This window comes from Diadema setosum, chromosome 12, assembly GCF_964275005.1.
Source record: "Diadema setosum chromosome 12, eeDiaSeto1, whole genome shotgun sequence".
Classification (NCBI taxonomy): Eukaryota; Metazoa; Echinodermata; class Echinoidea; order Diadematoida; family Diadematidae; genus Diadema; species Diadema setosum.
The window spans coordinates 20,067,256-20,092,868 of record NC_092696.1 but is presented as its reverse complement, the minus strand read 5'-3'; the positions used below and the strand labels follow the sequence as shown (position 1 = coordinate 20,092,868).

The following is a 25,613-nucleotide window of genomic DNA, read 5'->3' as shown; positions in this document are numbered from 1 at the left end:
TCAGGCTAACAACTTAAAAAGTGTATTTTATTTCTCTTTCTATGCCCACTTATGGTGCCGAAGAATACAAGTGTTTTATATCAATTGAAAGCTTACGAAATGGGCAATGTGGTTCAGTGAAAAAATGAATTTTCAAAATTCGCGACTTTTGCCTGAAACCGTTGTCGCCGGTCACATTTCCTCTTTCAAATTATAACAAATTTGTCTTCAAGAGTTGTATAATTCCAAAGATATTGGGAGTTCAATTTGTCTTTTCAATTTCTTTTTCTGCCTCTGTAATTCATTCCCAAATCTGAGTCCTTCAGTCCCAGATCCTGTATTTGAAACTAAAGTAAATCCCGGGGCCTGGAAGGGTGTCTTTTGTCCACTTGAGAAGCAAGCACCTACATGTGCTTATCCTTCTTTTGTCTCTATATACTACGGGCGAGCACACTCTACTGAAATCGGCAGGCCTTTGTCCACGAGGGGTTTGTGCTCGCGCAATTCCTTGGTTTACAGGTCTACTTTCTGTCCACTGTACATGTGCATAGACAAGAACAAAAGCGTGTTCTTCTTTTGTTTATGCTAGCGTGGGGATGATTAGTGAAGTCACCAAAACAAAAGGATGAAAGATTTGACCGACGAATGAAAGCTTGACCCTCTTTGAGGGACAAAATGAAAGCCGCTCCCACAGGAGAGCACCCAAGCATAACAATGCGAGTAGAAATGCATAGACAACACAAAGAGATACAGTAGCATACACATGCGTGGTTTACCAATGAGACTTTGATCTATACACATCTCACAGAGGGTGCGCTCGCTGCGGATTTTCCTGACGCGAGAAAAATACATCTAGCTGAAAAATCATGTATTTACTCAAAATTTTCCTATGTAAGTATACTCATATTTTTAGTGGAAATGATGGCTATGCTAATCAGCTACCAGTACATATCAGTGTCAGTTTATGGTACCACAAGAACTTGAATGACAAAAGTTTTTTGCGCTCTTCTTAGTCGCTGATCGGCGACCATGGCACGTCAGGAATAAGGTCACCGTTCGGCGACAATGGCACGTTCAGAGTTAATGTGTCAGTCTCTTAAACCCTGTTTACTTTATATTGTCAAACGCATGGGCAATATGACTCGTGGGCTGTATTTGATATTCATGGGCTGTATAACTCACAGGCTGTATGACTTTTGGGTTGGACAAGTATATGACTCGTAGGTGATGGTCTCATGACGTGCAACAAAGAATATATAACATACTTCATGAGCAAATTCTATGTACCTTCACTTTATAATAATGAAGAAATTATTGAATGTCATAACAACATATTCAGTCCCTTTGCTAGGTGTGGTTGGCCCATCACTATTAACAAAGCTTCAAGTCAGTGGGTGGCAAAATTTGAGAGTTTTACTTAACCCATTGAGGACGGACTGACTTTGCTACAACACGCATTTCCCATAGACACCTGCCCGAGTATACTCGGGACTCGTCCTCAATGGGTTAAAAAAGAGTTGTACACATTGACTTGTTCTTTTATTCATTCAATGTCCCAAACCTTTTCATACAATATACTGAATTCATACCTACACTGCGACTGAACTGAAAGCTCCGAAACTGAAAGCTTCAACATCATCATGAATGAGGTTGCACTTCCACCTTTATCAGCAGCACGTCATTCTTGACAAAGTTACTATTGCGCTCCAGGGAGTCAATTGAGGCAAATTCCATGTAGCCGAATCCCTTGTGATTACGGACAGTCTTGGGTCGCTTGAACGCATCCAGAACACTCTTCGCCTGGAGCATTTCCTTAATGTCTTTCCGTTTTGATCCATCCTCGTTCTGGTCGATAATCGAGAGCGTGATAGAGCCGCGGAACGGCCACTCCAGGAGGTCGTCGTACTTTCCCTGCATGAAATGCACAAAAAGCGAGATGTAGCCCACCCCCGCCAGCCCCTCCGACTTGTTGATGTTGACGCGGATGCACAGCCGATAGCCGCAGGAGCTGGTGTAGAAGCCGTCACTGTGCCGAACGGTGGGCTCCCCTCGCTCGGCGGCGTAGCACAGCCGGCTGTAGCCGTGCAAGCGCCAGACGAAGACGCCATTGGCCGAGTGCTCCTGGATATCCTTGATCTCAGTCCGGGCCTGCTCCACCTTCCCCTTCAGGCTGCGGATCTCGTGCTCCTTGCTCTTGTTCTTGCTCTCCAGCTCGATGACCCGCTGTCCCAACATCACCTCCTTCTCCTCCAGGCTCCTCACCTTGTCCTTCAAGATTTGCATCTGCTCCAGGAGGTCCCGGCTCTGCCAAGGACCAAAGCTGGCGTGCGGCGCCGCTACTGGCACCAATGGCGATGCCGGTTCAATTTGAGATGGTTTCCCCATTCGAGTCCTCCCAAGCATATCTGAATTCAGTTTCTTTGCACCGTACTCCTGCACTTCAATGTTCTTACCGGCTGATGCTGGAGGCTTGGAAAATAAATGTCTCCTGCTGGTAGGTTCAAAGTAGTCCATGCTACCTGAGGTTTCTACACTTTGAGGAACACTGGGCACTGTCCTGACATACGATGCCACCAGTTCTAGATGCTTGGCCATGTGGTTCATCAGGTGGGTCTCCATCTCCTTCTTTGGCACCTTGGAACAAATAAATAAAAAATGAAACTTTTGATAAAGAATCTCAAATCTGACCATCTCAGGAAGTTTCCTTGACTATTATGACATATTCCATTTTTAATGATGGCGGTTGACTCATGCAATATGCAAGGCCACCTGTAGAGTACAGTACCGGTATATTGTTTGAACTTTATCCAGCCTTTTTGAACATACACTGTATGTGACTGTGCATCACAAAATCAACAATAAGCACCACACTGCAATTTATACGAGGAGTCAAAATTGGTGACACTGGTCAATCTGTTCAATCCCTTGATATAACTTTTTGGTTGTTTTGTTTTGTTTTGTTTTTTACATTTTCTGAAATAGCAATGCTTCTCATACATGATTTTGAAGTTTTGTATCACAAAATGACTGGGAAACTGTGATTTTAGCATTTTTTGTAAAACACCTTACTGTAGAGTGGGGGCGATGTCTCATATTTTAATCTCCCCTTTTAATTTCTTTAATAAAACACTCTACTCACTCTTCACTTTCACCTCTAATAACAATTGAAAGGATGATGCCACTGCTTTGAAAGCCATTACTAGTCATGAGTAGAATGTACTTGTAGTTAGTGTGCAAATTCTCAGCTTAATCTGATAATCTCTTCATTGTGGCTACTATGGAGTTTTACATCCTATCTTATTGCCCCTTCCATTCAATGCACAGAGCACAGCTTGGTGAGGATTAACACCTGAATAGACCCTTAACTTTAGAGCCTCTTTTCTCAGGAAACTTGCTTCCACAGTGTGTCAATTGTACTTTCTTTCTATTATTTATAGCTTTGGAAAGTCCATTGGTATTGAGTCATAGATTATTATCATTCTAAAGCTCTGAGTCTGATCTTTATAATGTTGAATGCATTCATTTGTGACATACCCTTGGTTTAGAGTCACATAGAGTCACCATCAGCCAAATTGAGACAAGCAGGGAATAAGGCCCTCATCCCATTTACAGTGCACGGCTCAGTCGTCCTCATACAAGTTCATTACATGGGCCTTTGCATAATGCAGTAAACCCCCCGAGTGTCACTATCATGCCAATGCTGTACATGCATGACTATGCATTTGTCAAGCCAAAAGTGGATGTTGTAAATCATGGGGATAACCAAGTGCAACTCAAAGACCTTGTGACTGCTAGAAAGGCATTATCTTTTAATACTTGACTTTCAAGCTTCCGCATGACAGCTTATGATTTGTCAATCAATTGCAACAAAAACGACTTGATGCATGAATCATAAATGTGCATTTATTTTCAAAGGGATCAGAACCATCACAGACAATCACTGAATTAGGCAGAAGCTCTGAAAACATCCAGATGGGATGCATGTCTAGCAATCAGGAGGTCATTGGTTCGCATCAAACTCAAGCTTGTAATCCAGGCAGAGCATGCAGCTATTGTCCTTGCTGTTATGCAAAATGTTCTATCACAGCATGATGTGGTAAGACTATTGTCTTTGCTTTATAGCGATACGTCTGATGCAGCGAGACTACAAACAGTGGATGTGTTGGAAGCATCCACCACCTATATCCACTCATCTTGCTGTAGTTTTTGTTTTGTGATCATGGATTTTAAATCTGTGGAAGCTCTTGCATAGAAAAAAAAAAAGTCCACCAATTCAGTTAATAATAAAAAATTGTCGACTAAAGCAAGACAAGTGGATATAGGCGGTGGATGCTTTCACTGCTCGTAATCTCGCTGTATCAGACGTATCGCTTTAAAATAGCAAATAAGACTTTAATCTCTCCTCAGACGTTTACAGGACAGACAACAGCTGCATCCTCTGCCTACGTAGATTACAGGCAAGTCCAACCCGAGCATGTATGCCCATGATTTTTATCATGGCTATTGTTATGACAATGAAAAAAGCAGTGTTTATTTTATACCGGCTATGAAGGGCAATTCGTAAATCAGTTGCAATAGAAACAACTTGTTGTAAGCATCATTAATCTGCTATTCTTTTTGATCAAGTCTATTTCACACACATACATCTGTATAATTATGATTAGACATGGAGTGGGATTTCTCCATGAAGAGTCTGCATGAATTTGCACATTAAAGGTCCTGTTTACCTTTGGGAGCAGTGATTTAAAAGAATGTTCAAGATATCACATATGATACATATGTGTAGGTCTGTTGTATCACAAAACATCCTCCCATATAAGATTTTTGCAATAAAGCCTAAAATATTAAGGAGATATCAGTATTTTTCTCATTAAACCATAACTGTAGACAGTTTAGTCTGGAAACATTTTTATTATAACTATTGTTCACATTTTGTGTATTTAACAATATTTAATATTGATTATACGGATTCAAATTTTTACAGTGGTTGTTTCTATCCCTAACTCACATTTTAGAACTATTTTAAAGAACTTATGCTGGGTTTTTGTTTCTTCTGCAAATGGGAAATTATGCCTTTTAATAGCAGTCCACAGAGGAGCCTCAGTACGTTACCTGCTCTGAGCAGCCAAACGATGCAAACTGGCAGGGGACAGGAACCTCTGGACATGCAGTGTCGTGGTGTATCCCGAGGTCACAAGCTAGGACTCGGAACTTGCAGAACTGACATGACATGGGACGCTCTGGACACTGCAGAATGTGGTTCTGGAGTGAAAATATCGAGCAAATCATTTTTTTAATATAATTTTTATGTAATATGCCAGAATCACAAATTTATGAAATGCATTTCTGAACATGTGCCTCTCCCTTTCATTTTTTGCTATATATCCAGTCTTACATTAATCAGCAAATGAATAATAATTTTAACTTACTTGAAAAAACTTTAAAAACATAATAAAAGAAAGTAGTGCACTTATAACCGGGAGGTGTTATAGATGGAGTGGCAACTCTTTGTAATCCATGCAAATGCATGTTTGGGTTCTAGAAAGATGTGTTTCTGTTCTCCTTGTAATGCAAAAGTGAAATTAATGTGTTGAGGACTAGTCCCAAGTATACTCCGGCAAGTGTATATGGGAAATGCGTGTTGCAGCAAAATCAACCCATCCTCAGCTGCTTAATAGGTTTCTTTGAAATTTGATATTTTTCAATGATGCTCGCATTTGCTGATGTTAGATTTCTGTCAAACTCATTTTTTCAAAAAATAATAAAGTACTTTGTTTTAATAGTGAGTTCACACGTGTTTCTCTACTTTTTGCCCGTACTACATGCTGCTAGTGTAATTCTTACACTCTATTTTGGTTCACTGCTCCAATTCAAGATACACACATTTATTGTTGTCATTACATTGAAAGTGAGAGAGAGAGAGAGGGAAATGCAACAGGGGACAAAGGTCTTTTCTGCTGTGACAGTGCTAGTCCTGATTACTGATGCTGTCATATAATTTGTCAACAGACTTAATGGATAGCACCTGTAATGCTGTGTGCCCACTGTTGTACAATCCACTATGAAGTTGTGACTAACCATTTGTAGCTGATCTTGGAATTTGTATTCATGTCTATCACAATTTGAACCACAACTGAAATCACAGTTGTAATCATCAAGTAATTATGGTGATATTATATTATCAGATCTTATCAGATCTTGAGGTCAGTCATGGTACCTATGTTTAAGAAAAATAACACTGAAGACTAGAATGTAGTTGACACAAAGTAGGTCTGAAAAATATATTTGAAGGCAACTTTGTTCAGACTTAATTATAGGCCTCTGAAATCCAGGTATGTAGCTAAAAGATGCCCCCCCCCCCCCAATCATCACAGTTACATGTATTGAAATCAACATTCAGGTCTACTTGAATATCACTGTGTGCAAAACTTTGTAAGTTTTGTGCTGCAGGGTCACACAATTATGTAACATTGCAGCATCTACTATCACTGCATTCTCCTCCTTTAACACATAAAATCACTTTGAGCGTCATTCCTTGATTTCTTTCATAACTTTCTCTATTTGTTGTTGTTGTTGATGTTGATGTAGTTGTTGTTGTTGTTGATGATGTTGTTGTTGTTGTTGTTTCACTTGCTTCAGTACCTGTTTGTCATCGAAAGCGATGTCCATCTGGCAGAATTCACATTCCACCAGCCTCTTCGGACAAGAGCTCTCCAGATGGTTAGTGATTGACTTCCGGCGCATCGATGCCCCGCAGAGGTTGGGGCAAGGCTCGGTGCGGAACTCACACACCTCCCGGTGGTTCTGGAAAAGAAGAAGAAAGGAGTGGAAAAGAAAGGAAAAGGAGTATTATATAACTTGTACCAGTGTGTAATCACGCATTGAAACCCACAAAAAAAAGGGTCCCAATTTTGAGTTTTTCAGTCAGTGGGCCCGAAATAAAACTTACTGGACCAACTATGTTGACTTTTTCTATGGTGTTTTCTGATGTCTGACCCCTTTAATATTCGTCTAAATACTGCTAAGGTCTCAAAGCATAACATTAGGTAAGAAGTTATGAGTTTCATTTTTTCTTTTCAGACTATGTACTTCCATTGCTGTTGTTGTTGTTGTTGACTTTGGCTTCTTGTGTTTTCCAAATATGGCGCTGATGAAAGCATGCAGTCAAAAGAAATAAATGCAAACAAAATGAAACTGACCAGAAATGAATACTTTTCACAGTCAAAAGAAAAACATAAACATATTATTTCATAATGACATCAGTGGCAGCATAAAGATTACATGCAATTGTAAGAACCAAAAGTACCGTACAATGTGCTTTGAACTGGAGAATGCAAAATTTTGATCTAGGATAATGGTGATATTGCCTTTCCAATTGCTTGCTTTCACACAGAGTGAGGGGAATGAATTTTGGTTTTTTTTTAATATGCTGGATCTTCTTTATGGAGCTCACTCCCTAAATTCATTAAGAATAGTAATTCTGTTGAAGTATAAGAATAATCTTAATAGATATGTGTGTAATTTGGATTAAAATAATTGATTTTATTTCCTTTATATAATCACATCCTGTACTGTTTCACTTTGTCGTTTTCTTTCTCTATGTCCATGTACCTGTATGTTATTCATGTCTCGCACATGGTTGAACCTTGAGCATTTATTATTAGATAGATTTGGCACCTTATGAGTCACATACACTGTACACATGTACATTCATGTACTATCATTATTATAGAGTTTCATTTTGTGCCTCCAGATCAATTACACAAATGTGTAAGTAACAGCATTTTGACGTACCCTACTACAATCAGAGGGTCCCTTTTCTCAAGTAACTTTGTAGTGGCTTGATTTTAGAGTTGGATACAGCTGTTTAAAAGTTACATGTTACTTATGTAGTAGTATCTCACCTCTGAGAATCTATGCTTTCAAATGTTGATAGGGAACTACAGCTGTACTTCAAGATAGTTTGTTGGTTTTGTGGTGGAAGTCACTGTGACCTTTGCACCACCCTGAGGGATCCATTTGCCCACAATGTAATCTCAATAGCACATGAAGACCTACATCTCATGTACATGGTGTATTCATACAAAAATGTACCTGGGCCAAGTGCCGAGAAAATCCACTCAACCTTTTTTCTTTTCTCTTCTTTTTTCGTCTTCTTAACTTGCCATAGTAGCAAGATCTGGTCGAGTCTGATAGATGGACAACTCAAAAGCATATTAAATGCCTCAAGCACTATTCACCATTTAGCAGGAGTATAAAAATATTTCTGTTGTTTTGTTTTTGTATTAACCTGTTGAAGACGAGTCCCGAGAATACTCGGGTAGGTGTCTATGGGAAACGCATGTTATAGCAAAATCAGCCCATCCTCCACGGGTTAATAGATTATACCATCTTGGAGCAAGGATTGATCATAATTTTACAAGCATTTTTACTCTTTATCTCATAAACGATGTGACTTATATTAACAAGTGTGTTCAGGTACAGCCACAGAAAATGTCGTATCATTATTTGTTACTCTGGCACTTTGGAGCATTGTTCTAAATCCCACACTGTACTAAAGCAAACAATAATGTATGCATGTATACACCACTTTTAAACGCTATACGGGTAAACCCCACATAATCTAACAATAATTCATCAATAAAATATACCCCAATCAGCAAATATTTGCAAACAAATGTACCCATACTGAGTTAGAAATGTTAAAATCTGGAATGCTTTGACAAAGCAAATGAGATCTGTTCATCAACACAAAAAACTTAGTCCTGACTAAATTTCTTTCTTTTTTTTAATCTACACAAGTAAAATGAATAAATGAATAAATGGAATGGCTGAATAAGTAAATGAATGAATTGATAAACAAGTATCTCAACAGAGAAGTAAATAACATAAAAAGAATAATCGATGAAAACATATTTTAGCAAATCCCATAACAAAGAAAAATAAATAAAAACAAGATGTAGGCCTTTCAGTTTCAATAACCTCTTAATGATTTAAAGGGGAAAGGCTGCTGTATTTGCAATGCTAATGTATTTCAAAATTCTTAATCCAATAAATTGTTTCATTTTTATGTTCCTTTCTTCTTTCTTTTTTCATACAAACCACACCAGGAAAAATTGTGACAGAATGATCTCATCATCCAAGTGATACGTACGTGTACAATCATGTAGGTGCCTATAGTGTGGTCATGATGTACACATCTGTCACTTTCTCATTGCATTTTCTACATTGTGCATTCTTGTGAAACTGCTACTGTTCTGTCTATTTTACTCTTCCGCTGTTTCATGAAAGGTAACTCGAACACAGGAGTAGCTTGCTGCAATTTTGGTTCACCCACCACAGGTTTAGAGGATTTAAAATGCCATCTGAATGTTTTAGATGGCAAACACCACAGTGCAACATACATTTGTACACTGTATACAGCATTGCACAGCATTATGCTGCAGTGAGTTGCGGTGATCATAGTCTACAGTACCAAGAAAAAAGGAACAAACTCGTCTCTTTTTCCTTAGTGAGATATTTTGCCAAATTTTGCCAAACAAACCAAGAGAGGGCGCAACTTTCCTCATTGCGATAATCGTGAGACTGCACGCCCAATTCGCATGTAATCGCAGTTCTCTGCGTATCGCAATCCCTGCACAATCCTCGGGTGTCACGCCCTCTTACAGCTTGTTGCTTAGGCCTACGTACACTGAATTGTTTAATCACCGCTATATTAAAGTAATAAGAGTCCAGAAGCTAGACTATGGTGACCTAGGCACTATAAATGCTGATTGTACTGAGTGACCTGCCCACCAGTGAACAATAGATTTTTTTTTTCTGTCTCCTTATTTTTTATATCTTTTCCTCTGAAACTGACCAAGTGGTGAAGGACCAGCACCTGAACAATGGTCTTGCAAATCTCCAAACACTATGAGCCATACCGCGCCTACATTGTACGTTTGCCTATCTCAACTCAATCTACACCGTATTCCATTGTGCACATACAAAGTTGTACTGGGGTCTGGGAGTCACACAGTGAGAATTGTACTGAGTGAGCAGCGTACACGATGGTCTATAATACCATGTTTACTAGTCTCACAACCCTTTAAATCATAACATAATTCTTGGTTGTGGTGGTTGGTAATTATGGTTGCCTTGAAGATGAGACTGGGGAAATGGAGAGGCAGCAGCTAGGGAGTTTCCCTGTAAACATTCTTTATTTCCACTGCTGAAACGTACAAGGGGAAAAGGGGATTTCCCTGATTATTTCCCTTTCTACCCAGAGGAGGTTTCAAGGTCAGAGACGGGAATTTTGATGACAGGGCAGATTGGCTTACGTGCAGTGTGTGCGTGCGTGTGTGTGTGTGTGTGTGTGTGTGTGTGCGTGTTTGAGACAGAACCTGTGTGATAGACAGAATATTAAACATCAAAGTTGTTTAATATCTTCATACACTTAACGATTCTGTACAGACTCTGCCTACAGCAAAAAGCCGAGTTTTTTTGTTTTTTTTTTGTTTTTTTTTTCAATTCTCTCATGCCCTGTTTTGTTCTGTTTAGTTTTTTATTTTCCCCCTAGAACAGGAAGAAAATGAAATGAAATGCAGTTTATTCTATTCCACATTGTGGACATTGTGTGTATATAGAATACAACATATTACTGTGACATTTTGCACGTTATATAAAATGTGGGTGAACTACTGAAACAGTGATTGTACAATATAATGTAGACCCCTTAATATACGTAAACATGTACATGTAGACAAAAAGCAACGTGCTATGATGAAGACACTATGTACATCACATGGCATACATGTATATGCTCAATTATTAGCTCTGTGTATGAATACCGGTAGAAGGTTACATGTACATGGTCAATGGTGGAAATAATAGTGAGAAAATTTTTTGTGGTTGTTGTTGTTGTTGTTTTTTCTTTTTTTTTTTCTTTTTTTTTCTTGGAGGCTACATAAATTTAAACAGAGTACATGAAGGAAAAGGGAACAACGTTACGAATTGTACAAGTGTAGTTGTACACATCAACACTGTGATTACTGCTTTCTTTCACAGCGTCAAAGACTTAAAATCCTACTAAACTAGATACTAGTAGGGTGATGTGTTTTTGTTCTTGTTCTTTTTTTTTTTGCTTGTTTTTGTTTGTTTGTTCTTGTTTCTTCAAAAGAACATTGATTATGAGAAGGAAGGAAGGTGAACAAATACTGTGAATCCATATTGCAAATTTTCTTGCCCTTTTTCTACATGGCAGCCAGCACCAACATTAAAGTGCAATCACATTGTATACTTCAAACCCAAGTTGATTTTGATTAATTATAGAGAAATGTCAGACATGAGAAATTATCAGTGTACAGATAAGTTCCATCAAATTAAGATTCATGGAGGAGTGTAGAAAATTTCTTAGATTTCATAACATAGTGCAAAGGTCACAGTGCAATCACCTCACAATTCTTCCACTGCATGGCCAAAACATGATTTAAAATATTCAAATTATTGATAAAACTCTTTTGGATTGTAGCAAAACTACAAAAATTTGATGCAAGGGAAAGTGATTTATACATACACTATTATAAATTGATATTGATTTCATACTAAAAGGGCAAATTTTGAAGTATTTATAATACTGTAAATCAAGAAAATTTTACATGCATCTATTTTTGCCAATTTCACAAGAGCCAAGACTGGCAAATTACAATGCACACAAAAGTTCTTGTCTACACATGGATGTCTATGGCAATTCAAAAAGAAAAAAATTCCATGCAGCGAAAAAAGTTGATTCACAAATATTTCTTGTTTTACAGTAATCAAGGCCTGTGAAAGACTTTACATATGAAGTGAAAATGCCATCTATTCCTTCAATTAACATAACATGTGGTTCCTAAACTAATATCACTCATCCATGAAAATTTGCACTTAAAAATATCACAGTTTTCCAGAATGTATTTTAAGTCCATTTTCTGTTGAAACCTTCCACATCGTATTTCTCTGATTTCACTCAACATGGTGTGGGATTACACTTTGCAGAGATCAGTTTTCTTGAAAAATTCATACCTCTGCTATAAAAAAAAAAAAAAAAAACATGCCGAGTAAATCTTAGGGCTGAAATCAAGTGGAGACATGCAAATTGTATTTGACAAAACAAGGTTTGAGAATGAAACTGAATGGAGGGGTAGCATGTGTTTACATTGTGGGTTTCTTTTCCTTCACTACTGTACATGAAAGGTAGGGAACTTCCCAGAATTCTATGCCTTCCCTGAAGTTACTGGCAACAGGACTGGTTGACTTCCTTGCGCGTTATGTTTCACCATACAAGAGATGTAAGTATAAAGGACATAAAGATCTAGTATCACTCTAGGAATCTACATTGAGAGTGTTCTGTCCTTTTGTAGCAGTAACTACAACATGTTCAATCTTGTTTTCCTTCTTTGTTGGTTTTATAAAAATTGTTTTTCCTGTTTAATCCTTACTGTGCTTTGTTGGTCGATTGGCATGCATGTGGAGTGCTTTTAATAATAAAATGAAGTTGATTGGCATGATGTGGATGTCTGGAGTCTAATTATGACCCCGCATCACAAAACCAACAAACAGTCGCACCCCTTGGTTTTACATGAATACTCAACAAATGTGACACAGGTCAGCTAGGTCAATCTTGATTTTCTTTTTTCATGTTTTTATAAAGAGCGATTCTTCCTTGGCATTATCCTCAAGTTTGGGATCATAAAATGAATGAGAGAGTGTGTTTTTAGCAGTTTTTCTGCAACCCCTTTTTTGTACCTAGTAGTGTGATCAGGTATATCTCAGAGGTCTGTTTTCATTTCTTGGAAATCCTTTGCACACTCTTCACATTCAACTCTTAATAATTTTTAAAAGGATAATGCTACTGCTTTGAAAGTTGGCATTAATCATGGACAGAATGCGTTCATAGAGCATGCTCAATTTCAGGTTAATCTAATAATACCTTCATTGCTGCTGTTATGGTGGTTTACATCCTGTTGTTTGTCCAATTCATCAAGCAGCGAGCATGATTTGGATATAAAGATTAAACCACTTTGTGAATAGACCCTGCACTTCAGAGCCTTTTTTTCTCAGTTCACACTTTTCCAGAATGTGTGCTTATATCATTTATATGAAACATTATACATCATTTTAAAGCTTAGAGTCTGCTTTTCTTTCAGAGTCTGCCCTTATACCTAAGAACCAATGTCTGGTGACTTTCTGTTGGTTTTGTGATATGCAGGGTCACATTGAATACTGAAAAAGCTTGGCAATATGTAAAATCCCTAGTAGCGTGGGGATACATGTCCATGTAATGGGAAGGCTGGCCCGACTCGGTTATATATCCAGGAATCCCTGCAACACATTATATACAGCTGTATCACTGATCCCTAAAAATGAAAGCACACACACAAGGCTATTAAAGGAATCTTGACTGGAGTGAAACGCTACCGATGAGCGTACATTTTGACGCATATTGTTGCTGGCAGACAGTTCTCTTTTTAGCAGGCTTTGTGCTTTGTGCTTTTTTAATGTCCCCTGTGGGCAGGATATGAAGATCAACGTAACTGGGCAACCTTTCTCTCCCCATGTTACTGATCTAAATCCCCACGCACATATGATTATCAAAGACCAAGACCCCGTTTACAGTGCGGGGCTGGGCCGAGCCGCGGCCGAGCTCAACCTCAATTGCGAGGCCGAGCCCCGCAATTTTGTCCGCTTACACTGCCGGGCTCGGCTGCGCTTTTGATTCAAACCTTTCAATATTTTGTCGTAGTGGCGCTCTGCTTGTAAACAAACGCAATTTGGTATTGTCTGGTTTTCAGACCCTTTGTCAACTGAATTCTGTGGCGACGAAGTCACCGTTCGGGCAAAGGCCTTTGCCGAAGGAAAAATCCTTTGCAGGACAAAACCACCTTAAATTATACTAGTTTTCGATGTTGAGGGGGTTAATATCCTGAATAGCGAAATAGTACAGGTGGCAGAGGGTTTGCAAGCCAGACTAAAATTGGCCGCGCATTTGGCCCAGTTTGCGTTTAGACTGAGAAAAGGCCGGGCTCGGCTGCAGCCGAGACCACCTCCAGAGCGTGGCCAAATGTGCGGCCAATTTTGGCCTCGCATTTGGCCTTTTGCACGTTTACACTGAAATGAAGGTGGGCTCGGCCGCGGCCGAGCCTCGCACTGTAAACGGGGTCTATTACTATAAAGGGGTAAACTCAGTCTTTTTGTGCCATGGTAGAAACACCCTGTGAGCCACATTTTCCTGAGACCACAACATAATGCTTCAGGGAAATGTTTCTGTTTTTAAAATCTATGTCTTAAACTTTAATACATTTCTGTCACTCTGGACATGTAATGAGCACTGTCAGCACTGACATACGTTTTGTAGCTGATGATAAGGAAGTTTGACTTTCTCAGGTATCATTGTGGGTGTCTGTTTTAAATGTTTGTTTGTTTGTTTGTTTCCTCTTTTTTTTTATTCACGCAGGGACTCAGTTTTGAAGACTATTGACAGTACGAGTAGGGGGTTTCCCCACAAATTTCCCACTTCGCCAAGGCGCAACAAGGCTGAATAGATGTCAGCTGTGCAGTGGTCGGTAAGAAGGTGGGCTGCCGTTCAAGAGGCTTAAAAAGTCAAAGTTGAATACAGAAAGGAAATGGGCTGGGCTCCACATGAGCGTCACAATTAAAGAGCAAATCTGTAAAATGTTAAAGTAGACTACGATGAATAGAGAAGATCAGAAGAAAAGAACAGTACTTTAAAATACGTCATCAAAACTGACATACAGATGAAGTCAGTATTGAGTGTGCAGTTTTACATATTACTGTAAAAGTGGATATTTTCGCGCGACTAATTTTTCGCGCTAGGCCGCGTCAGAAGAGTTTCGCGTGTTTTTAATTCCGCGGAATCAAGACATCACGCACAGGAACGTATGGCAAGCAAAAATATTCGCGTGTTTTTATTTTCGCGCTAGTTTCTGGTTGCGCGAAATGCGCGAAAATTTCAACACCTCGAAAATTTCCACTTTTACAGTACATTCTTTAATACTACATCATGATAATTTTGGTAACCAACACACATTAGCTGAGGTGTTGCCATCAACTCACACCTTTCTATTCAAAGGCATTACTTACCATTTGCCAATGAAACAAAAACCCAGCTTTAGTGCTTCAAAATAGTTCTAAAATAATTTCATGTGTATTAAAGGGATAGAAACCACTAGTGTATTAAACAATTTGAATCAGCATAATCAATGTTAAGTATTGTTGAATATATACAAAATGTGAACAATAGTTATGATGAAAATGTTTCAAGACTAAACCGTCTACAGTTTGGTTAATTGGGAAAAACATTATCTCCTTCCTTACAATTTTGGCTTTGTTACGAAATGATAAGATGTTTTGTGATACAACTGACCTACACAGTTTGCATCAAATGTGATATCTTGAACATTCTTTTTAAATCACTGCTCTCAATGGATAACAATACCTTTAATATTTTGTACAAAAACAAAGCAAAACAATAATATTAATGGAGACAGAGTGCAAGTTGATTGAGCAACTTCATACACCTCTTACTTGTCCCAATTAAATCATGATTTATTGCAGCAATGTCCATAAAAAATTGTACAGCGCTAATTATAAAATTGTTTTGGGTGCTTTACAGTTCAATCTATACATCTGACAACATGACAACGCCTTTTACATGAACAATTAACAACAGAAACAAATACACAGACATGTTTGTTTAAAGTTAACGAGAAATCACTGACAGTAGACAAATTATAATCATTTCATGGAAATGATAAAGATAATTAATACTATAGCGTGACTTCCACTGAAACAAAAAGAAGACTTCAAAGTGAAGACAATTGAACACTCACTGTAAACGGGGTCCTAGTGTTGTTGTTGTTGTTGTTGTGTGTGTGTGTGTGTGTGTGTGCATGTGCAGTTGAATGATGAAATGCCAACAAAGGCAGAATCTATCATATCGAAAGCTGGAAAATTTGTATCATTGCAGCACGGATGAATCTCTTAAAATACTTACATCGATATTCCGAAGCTCTACCAGTTCAGGGCAGTCTTTGAATGGGCAATGAGCTTGCAAATCCATGATCTCTCTCTTGACACATATATCTGGAAACATCTGTGATAATAGAAATGAAACATAAGATTCAAACAAGAATTTATTAACAAATTTGAAAAATATTATTATGCAGTACCCGCTGCATGTAATAGGGATTAAAACCAGTACTGGCTGTTGGTTATTTAAAGCTCAGTAGTCTAGTGCAGATACAACGCCTGTCTAGATATTAAAATCAGATCACTGGTTTAAATCCAACCTGGGTATGCATGCCTCCATGGTGTTTTTTAACATGACTACTAGTAAAACACTGAATAATTAGTGCATATTTATGTCCATGAAGGACAATTTGTCGATCAGTTGCAATTAAATTTTTAAAAAAAAAAAAAAAAAAAAACTTGATGCAAAAATGTTACAAAAAAAAATAAAAAAATCAACATTCAAATCAGGAGCCATTGGTGCAGAAATAGTTTAATTTCAGCGTACCGACTTCTTTCCATTTGTTTGTCGGCTTGCTAGTTTGTTTGTATCTCTGGGTTTTTTTTTTTTTTGTTTTTTTTTTTTCAGCAGTCCTATAGATATTTGCTTGAGTTGGATCACAGTAGCATCTCAAGGATAAGCCTCTGCATTTTATCAAACAAAAGGAGTCAAGGGGCAGTGAGTAAGGCATATCTGAACACAATGTAGTTTTGTCTGCCTGGGTTGGTTTGTCCATCCGTGTAACAATTCCTTCTTTATTTCCTTTATACTTAAAAACCCTTCCCTCAATTTTTCCCCATTTCACAGACGCGTAATCACAGAGCAGGATGCGAAAATAAAAGAAAAAGAGAGAAAAAAAGGTGAGGGGCTCACCTGGGATTCCGTCAGCGCCACATTATCTACAGGGCAGCGTAGACTTGTTACTCTGTATTGATTGCAACAAGGAAGACAACATGGGAATTTAGAAATAGACAGACTGAGAGAGGTTTGTATAGTGAGGAGTCAAAAGTTGAATCATAATTCATTATCATAAACCCTACGTGATAAACCCTGGAAAGAGTCTTGTATCAATAAACTCTAGTGTAACATAGTTCATTATCAGAAACCCTGCATAATATATCCTGGAAAGAGTCTTGTATCAATAACTCTCGTGTTTCACACACGAAATAGCAACATTTTCTTTGCTAATACTTTTTTCTCTCTCTCTCCGTATGGACTGTTCATTACACCAATATCAAGACTTGTATACACACAAATACATTTCAATTTTCAGTAAAGGGTAGATTCTGAAAGAGGAGATTCTAAGCTTCAAAATTATGTATACAGCATGTACCTCAACACAAATAGACTCCCCTATAAACCTTTCTAAAGACGTGAAAGAATGTGTATATTCTGGAAGGAAGCGTTTACCGAGAAAGGATTGAGGCTCTGGGGTTTATTCAAATGCTTAATCTTAGAGAGCAGTGCTCTGGCCAATGAATGGAAGAAAAAAAGAAAAACAGGGAATAAAACTCTGCAGAAACTACAATAAAGGAATTCTAACAAACGTAAACAGAAGAAAACTAATAAATTATGTTGATATCTGGTCATTTTTCTTCTATTTACGTTTGTTACATACTCAAAAAGCTGCATCACTTCGGTGATCCCTCGCATTTATCCCACAGTTGAATTATCCTTTGGGTTTATGCCAGGTTCAAGTGTGTGCATGTGTGTCACACACAAACACACTGCTACAGCTTCTGACCATTCGAGCATTGAGAAGTAAGGGTTTCTGGGACGAACACTGAACTAGGGCTTTCTATAGCTCTGTCGGTAGAGCACCGGGGTAGCAATCCGGAGGTCTCGGGTTCGAATCCCGATGGTATCCCCTTTTTCTTTGCTCAATTTTCCACTAATAAAGGAATTGAAGGGAATAGGCGGCAATTTTCTTTACTCATTAAAAAAAACCCATTCTCTTCATTGCTGCCACCAAATTTCAATACAGTAGCATCAAAAGTTGAAAGTGAAGAGTGTGTGAAGGGTTTTCAAGAAATAGGAAGGGACCTTAACTTTTGTATCATACTATTCCTGAAAAAAGGTGTTCCAGAACAACTGCAAAAAAAATATAATTTCCAATTTGTCATGTGATTCCAAAGTTAAGAATTATGTAGTTATAAGAAATATGCTCTTTCAGAAAATATCAAAAACTTTGTAAAAAAGTTGACTATGTTGACCAATTCCACCCATAATGAGTCCTCCCATAAAAGTGGGGAGTGCGAATTTTTGTTGGTTTTGTGATGCACCATCACATATTTTTGCATTTCTCGCATTCACAAAAAAGCAATTGACTTGCATCTTTCAGAAGGCAGATCATACTGTGGGGAATAACACTATCCTTAACAAAATGTCAGTTAATAAGTCAAAGGTGTGTGTACTTTTCAAAAAAGAAAAATTATTTTCTTGAATTCTCTGAACAGTTTCTTTGTTATTCTACACACGTGACATCCAAGCTATCGTGGCATTGAAACTCCAAAATTCAAATCGGTTCAAAATCCATTCAAGAATTTTTGAACGGATTGTCCCATTTTCCTTAAATTTGCATGGATGTGTTGTACAAATAATGTTGCATTCACTCAATCCACACATAAGGTATACTTGTCTCTCAAACGACGTCCATGTGACTTAAGGTTGACACACTGGTACCTTAAGCAGTGGCGAATGCAATCGGCACAGAAACGATGTCCACACTCCGTCTGCACGGGATCCCGTAGACACATCAGGCAGATCGGACATTCATGCTTAGGATCCAGCTCGGGTTCAAACTTGTACTCGTAGCCACTGGGGAGGGGCGAGTCTCTACCCCTGCTGAGCTGGCCGCCGGGCGAAACAGATTCCGCATTTCGACTAGACTGGTGAAGACTACTGTAGCTATCCTCAGATGTCGGCAGCGACAAAAAGGCGGCGGACGGGGCCTGGTGAGGGGCGACGAGCCCGTGGCTGGACCGGTATAACCGCTCGACAGAGACGGTCGGAGGAACGCTGCTGCTTCTCGCGGGAGTTGGAAACCAGTTGCCCGGATAGGCCTGTCCCTGGCGACTCCCTCTCAGCCCATCATCACTGCGGGGCGAGTGAGGGACATCGGTCAAGCCATCCGGAAGACCAGGGTCATACTTGTGGTCACTCATAATTGCCGTCCTCACGATGCCCTCTGAGGTCCTAGAACTCTCTCCTCTGATACTCCCAGCATGCTACGCCCTCCCAGCATCTACACCTGTCAGAACCAACCATTGATTGTGATAAGTTCATAATGGGTACACAATGGGAAACACCACCAATAACAAGGGTCTGTGTGGGCAGTGCAGTTGTTACGATGGTACCATTTTTACCTCCACCAAGGGAGGAGCTAGGTTGATTTACACATATGTTTTCATTAATTACCGTTTGTTTGTCTGTATGCAAAATAACTCAAAAACTTGTGCACAGATTTGGATGAAACTTGCAGGAACGGTTGAGAATGACACAAGGAACAGATGATTAAGTTTTTGGTACTGATCTGGAAATTATTATGGATTTTATGAAGGATTTTCAATATTTTGGCAAGTAGGGTCAATGAACTTGGGAGTTCAAGCTGCGCATTTTTGAGGTTTTCATCTGCGTACTAAAATGCATGCTCTAGTTTCTGGCCAGGGTGAGGCGTGCCGCGCAGCAGAGGGTTTATGACCTTACAAAGGCTTCTATTTTGGGAAATCGGGCGATTTTCCAGCATGCATACGTATGGTTGGAAATCACTGATCTCTGTATGGAAGAGCAAGATCATCGGCAGAAAGTAGCTGCTTGGCGGAGGTCTGCACTCTCAGAGCACTTTTCTAGTCTTTCAGGTAAAAAAATGTTTACAATTTGTTAAAGTTAAGATTAAAACAACTAACGCTATCAAATTTATAACACTGAAAGTGTTAGTTGTGCCATAAACAGTTGTATTACTATGATGTTTCTATGATGAGCATAGGTTGCCACCAGTTGGCTATTTCACCACAACTCGGGTTTTAAGCAGAAACACCGCTTTTATGGCAGGGGTAGTGTACCATGTAACCATTTCAAAGCTACATTATCTTTACCAGTGAAACACAGTGTGATACATGTATCTATAAAAATAGAGATGTAAAAAAAACTTTGTCTTTTAAATAGTGAAATGCGCACAGGTACAGTGTACATGCACAATTTAAGCAAGGGGAATGTAAGTCTCACTTGCACGTTACAGAGCTATGTGCATTATTGAAATTCATGTCAAATATTGATGACTCTATTAATGACCTCTTTCGATCTGGGCAGATTTATCAGCACTTCATTGACACAGACGTACTTTGGACATACATGTGCCCATGCATATAAAACTCTTCAGTCATTCTGAACTCAAGTGGAATCTGCACTGTCACTGAAAAGGATGTCAAGTACAGCAAGGCCTGGTCCATTGCATACACTGCCGTACATATTGCACATTTCCAGAAAAAAAAAACCAAACAAACAAAACAAAACAAAATAGTTGTTATATAATGGTCACTCAATCTATACTTTTCATTCTTCAAGCATGGTAACTCTGAACAAATGGAGTACCGTAACATCTGTACTTGAGTATTAAAAACAGCTCTACCATGCATTTGTGTCTTTTCATTAGGAACTGTATCAAAACCAAAAAGCACACTTTTAATCAATTTTAGGGTACAATTGTTGATAGTGTTTAACAGTGTTCCTGTTCAAGGTGTACACCTAGGTATACACACTGTAAATGTACATACATGTAGGCCTGACATATTTGTCCCAACACATACATAAATACAAAAGGGTTATAATTAAAATTATTAAAAAAAAAATGACAAGAGCTTATGTTTTCACATAGTAAATCAAATGATGTATATGTTATTGCTTCCCCCCCCCCCCTTTTTAATGGGAATTCATATGCGTGGGAGGAAACACTACACACAGATACAAAGTACAAGTAAATGGCAAAATTATGAGGAAGTACAAGGAAACCTAAGATCTGACAAGCCTTGGACTATTTTAATCTGACACCACTGACATGGGGCCAATTTGACCTGGCACAAGCTTGGTTCTTGAATTGAAGGATTTTGCAACTATTTGGTCAGTGGAAGAGCTGTCTTTCTTTTCTGTACAATCTGTAAATCATCTCAGAGTACAAATTTATGATATCAGCAATGCATTAATTAGCTTAAATCATTTATTACATGTATGTGTACATGTAAAACATTGCCCAATTCTGAAATCTTGAATGCCACAGGAGGAGACACACAGCTTTGAAAGAATACCAAAATGATAACACTCCTGAATAATTTCTGAACAAGTTCTAAAACACACCATGCAGAGTTTATGATTTTTTTTTTTCTGATTTATTTGGTATTGATGTTTTCTAGGTTCAAGGGTTATACCCTAAGACTAACCATCAAACATGTACAGCATCTCAAAGACCCCTTTTACCTCAGGTGCTATAACTTTTTGTCACTGAGGGCTAAGCTTCTCTTTGGTACAATGTTTCAGACGTAATAATTCTTGTTTCCTTTCAGTATCAGGTTCACTTGTAAAATGTCTATCATGAGAATACCATTTTCATATATAGTGTGTGTGTTTATTTTGTTTATAGAAAATGTCAGATTACAGTGTAATCGTGTTGCCCTTAAATATCATTTTAATAAAGTGCTCATCTTTTTATTTTTATAAAAGTTAAACCCTCTAGATTCAAATGCTGGACCATACCCTACTGTTGCTGAAGGCACTTGCAAATCCATGATGTATTGCAAGATGATCTTGCCTGCAGAGAATGTATCAGCAACAGACTGAAGGGCGATCTGATCCAATCTGCATTTGAACCACCCATGGGAGGTAGTTTCCATGGCGATCCAAGCCATTTGGGGCTTTTTGATACATTATGTATGTACTGTATCCCTGATGCAATTGCAGAAAATGCCTCTGATGAGCAGTCAGTACCAGGTACCAGTACAATGTGTAGTTTGAGTTGCATTTGCCGCATCGAAACTGAAATCCCTTCTTCTTTGTACATTATATACCGGTACTTCATTTACAAAATGTTACCCCTTTGAAGGTAGGGAATCCCATTTGCATGCCTTAAATGAAGAGTTGTATAAACACAGTGGTACGTTGAAGAGAGTATCATTTTAGAAACTTCCATAAAGTATTGAAAGTGGAAGGTAACATTTAGTACATTTTTATTGACCGTTAGATTTTGAATTGAATTTTTTTCGGGGCTCACCGTAAATTCCAGAACATTACTAGGCTACCTTTGCAGACCCATGCACTGCATGTGTGTCCATCATGTATATTTTGTGAAGAAAGTTCATCAAAACTTACAAACATTTCTACTGTACATTTTTGCCACACACTCTATATGTTATTACATCAGCTCTTATACTTTTAGATTTGTGTTTATAGATTAAAAAAATACAGCAGACTGCAACAAAAAGGCTTAAGTGCGGCTGACACACAGAACTACTGAGTAGTTGAGTTTTGTGCATTATTCAAATTGTAGATAACTGTTGACTTCCAAATTTCTAAGCAGTGGCCTAAACAAGTCCCCTGAGGTGCATATTTAATGTTTAGCTGCATTTTGGGAGTTCTGATGTAAAAGGTATCCCCTACCTTTAGAGTCCCCTTTATGAGGAGAACCTCTGGAGGACATGCCAGACATGAAAGAGAGGTAGTTCTGGGCCCCGTTTCATAAAAGATGTTAGGATGTCAACTCTTGCTGGAATTACAACTTCCCATAGCAACAGCCAATCAGGAAGCAGCATTCTTGTTGTTACTATGACAATTGACATTCCAGCAAGAGTTGTTATCATATCGACTTTTTATGAAATGGGGCCGAGAAGTAACCCCGTGGGGTAGAGAGAGACCCCTGTTGCGACAAAGATTGTCGCCCCCGGCTTGGGGTGACAATTTTTGACAGAGTTGGCATCACAAATTGTCGCCCCGTCACAAATTGTTGTCTGGCGACAATTTTTTATGCTTGTGCAGTTCCCAATTTTTGACCTCGATGGCGACAATTTATGATGGCAAAAACAATTGCGACAATTGCGACATAAATTGTTGCCCCGTCAAAAATTGTCGCCCCGGCTCAGAGTGGTTGCTCCGGTGTTATGCTTTGGTGGGGTGGGTATGACTGGTAAGTTATGCGTATGTGTGTGTGTGTGTGTGTGTGTGTTGGGGGCTGCATGGTATGAGCTGTGTATGATTTGTAGGTGTGCACAATAAGTGACTTGTACAGTTGCGTTTGCGTATACACGTGTAGCTGTATGAGTGTATGTGTGTGTGTGTGTGTGTGTGTGATTGGAGTATAATACTGTACGAGCTGAAATTTTCGCGGTGGTTTTATTTTCGCGAATTTCACGAATCGCCTTTGAACCGCGAAAATAACAACGCGCAAATAGTTACGTTCAGTTAGACCGTCGCAACCGCGAAATTAACAACACGCGCAAATGTCCTCCAAGTAGCAATTCGCGAAAATATCTGTACGCGAAAATTTCAGCTCGTACAGTAATACAATATGTGGAAACTGTGCATGTGTAGTGGTTGTATAGTAGTAGTGTTTTGTTTGTCTGTGTGTATACGTGTGCCTGGATGCGTACACTAGTGTGTATGTGGGTAGTGGTGTACAACTGTACATGTATGTGTATAGGGTGTGTGGTGATGCATGTTTTTGGATGCAGTTTTGTGCCTGCATGAGTGTATCTGAGGGGTTTGGTGCTCGTGGGCTACGTACGTATGGTGTGTGTTGTGTGCGAGCGTTTGTGTGTCTACAAATTGTACGTAAGCACGCAGGAGATAAAAGGAACGAAACATTACAGCGACACAATTCCCACAGCGCTCCAATGACCACCATCACACACACACACACACACACACACACACGCGGGTGCTGTTCGTTATTCCGAAGGTTCGTTATTCCGAAGGTTCATTTTTCCGAAGGTTCATTAATCCGAAACACACAAATTCCCTATACCTAGAGGTTTGTTAATCCGAAAAATTTGTTAGTCCAAACATTTGTGGCCTTATTCCGAAGGTTCGTTATTCCAAAGGTTCGTTGATCCGAAAATGAAATTCGGAATAATGAACCTTCGGACTAAAGAGCCTTCGGAATAACGAAACGTCGGAATAACAAATGTAACCCACATACACACACACACCCAAACCGATACCACCTTCCTTCCTGATGAAATGACTTCCCAATGTTGATACGTAAGACATAATGGACTGTATATTAAAAGCAGCATCCACCCGCAGGCAAGCACCACTCCGAATTCTCCATCAAAAAAATCATCAAACTCAAAGCTGAAAATCAATATAACATTTACAAATGCCAGCAACAGCTTATCCCTCCCCACACGCAGCCAAAAACATACACTGACATAATAAACACATTCTTCCATCATATACACTAACACACACGCACACATGCACAAATGGACACTAAAATATGCGTGCGCACATACACACTTCCTTAAAACCTAACCATGACTTTTAACCCGTTGAGGACGAGTCCCGAGTATACTCGGGCAGGTGTCTATGGGAAATGCGTGTTGTAGCAAAATCAGTCCGTCCTCAACGGGGTAACATCCATGCTTGCATGGATGTAGCCATGTACCAACCAGTTATGTGTTGGTATTTCAATGACCACTAGTATGTTAAGAACGATATTACCCAGCAAAATGTGCTTTGAGGGCGGGCCACAATTTTTGCCGCCGGCCCTCATCATAAATTGTCGCCAGGCGACAATTTATGATGGGGCGACAATTTAAGACGCCAACTCCGTCAAAAATTGTCGCCTGTTTCAGGGGGCGACAATCTTTGACGGGGCGACAATCTTTGTCGGAACAGACCCCCATTTAGAGTCCCTGGTCATCTAGCATGAATAGGCATACGTTTCTATGGAAACCAATGGCAAAGCATTTCTCGTCAAGAGAGGTGGCAGTACAGTGCACAGATAATGTGATGTACCCGTACAACGGACACTGCAGGTCACTGGAAGTGTGTGTCATGTATACCCCGCAACGGTTTAGACTGAAGAGGTACAGTAACATGCATGATACACTGCAATTTGTATCAGTGCAAGTGCTGAATACTGGACGTACATTGTACATAAATTGTTGTACATGTAAATGGACAGAATTTATGCAGTTGGCCAGGGCATTCTTTTTTTTTTAAATCATCATCTTTTTCCACAAACAATTTATTTGAGGGCCTACAGTATCAATGCACAGACAGCAAAATCTGTTGTGTTTTAAAAGTATCTTTGATTTGCAAGCAGGAAATGAACACAGGACTTTTAAATGCCTCAAAGCAGCCAACAACACATTGAGCTGCCTTGTTAGTGACGGGAAGCTAGCTGTATGGTAAAAGTGGAAATTTTCATGCATTTTGCACAATTGGAAGGTACAAAATTGTAGGGCGAAAATAAAAGCATGCAAATATTTTTCATGCCATCTGAATGTTCTAGTAATTAATGTCCTGATTAAACACACTCAAAATTTGTCTTACCCAGCCAAGTGCAAAAATGTACTCAGTTGAAAATATCCACTTTTTG

General features: G+C 39.0%; 1 protein-coding gene across 1 annotated transcript; it reads right to left on the bottom strand.

Annotated features, from left to right (window-relative positions):
• Positions 1-204: 204 nt before the first annotated feature.
• LOC140235953 (TNF receptor-associated factor 6-like) lies at positions 205-19,193 on the bottom strand. The gene is made up of 6 exons (XM_072315948.1): positions 18,710-19,193; positions 16,901-16,952; positions 16,013-16,111; positions 6,622-6,783; positions 5,092-5,241; positions 205-2,613 (listed from the first exon to the last, which is right to left on the bottom strand). Exons 1-6 carry the CDS (start codon positions 19,189-19,191, stop codon positions 1,618-1,620), a joined length of 1,941 nt encoding a protein of 646 aa, XP_072172049.1. The 5' UTR covers positions 19,192-19,193; the 3' UTR covers positions 205-1,617.
• Between the last annotated feature and the right edge of the window lie 6,420 nt (positions 19,194-25,613).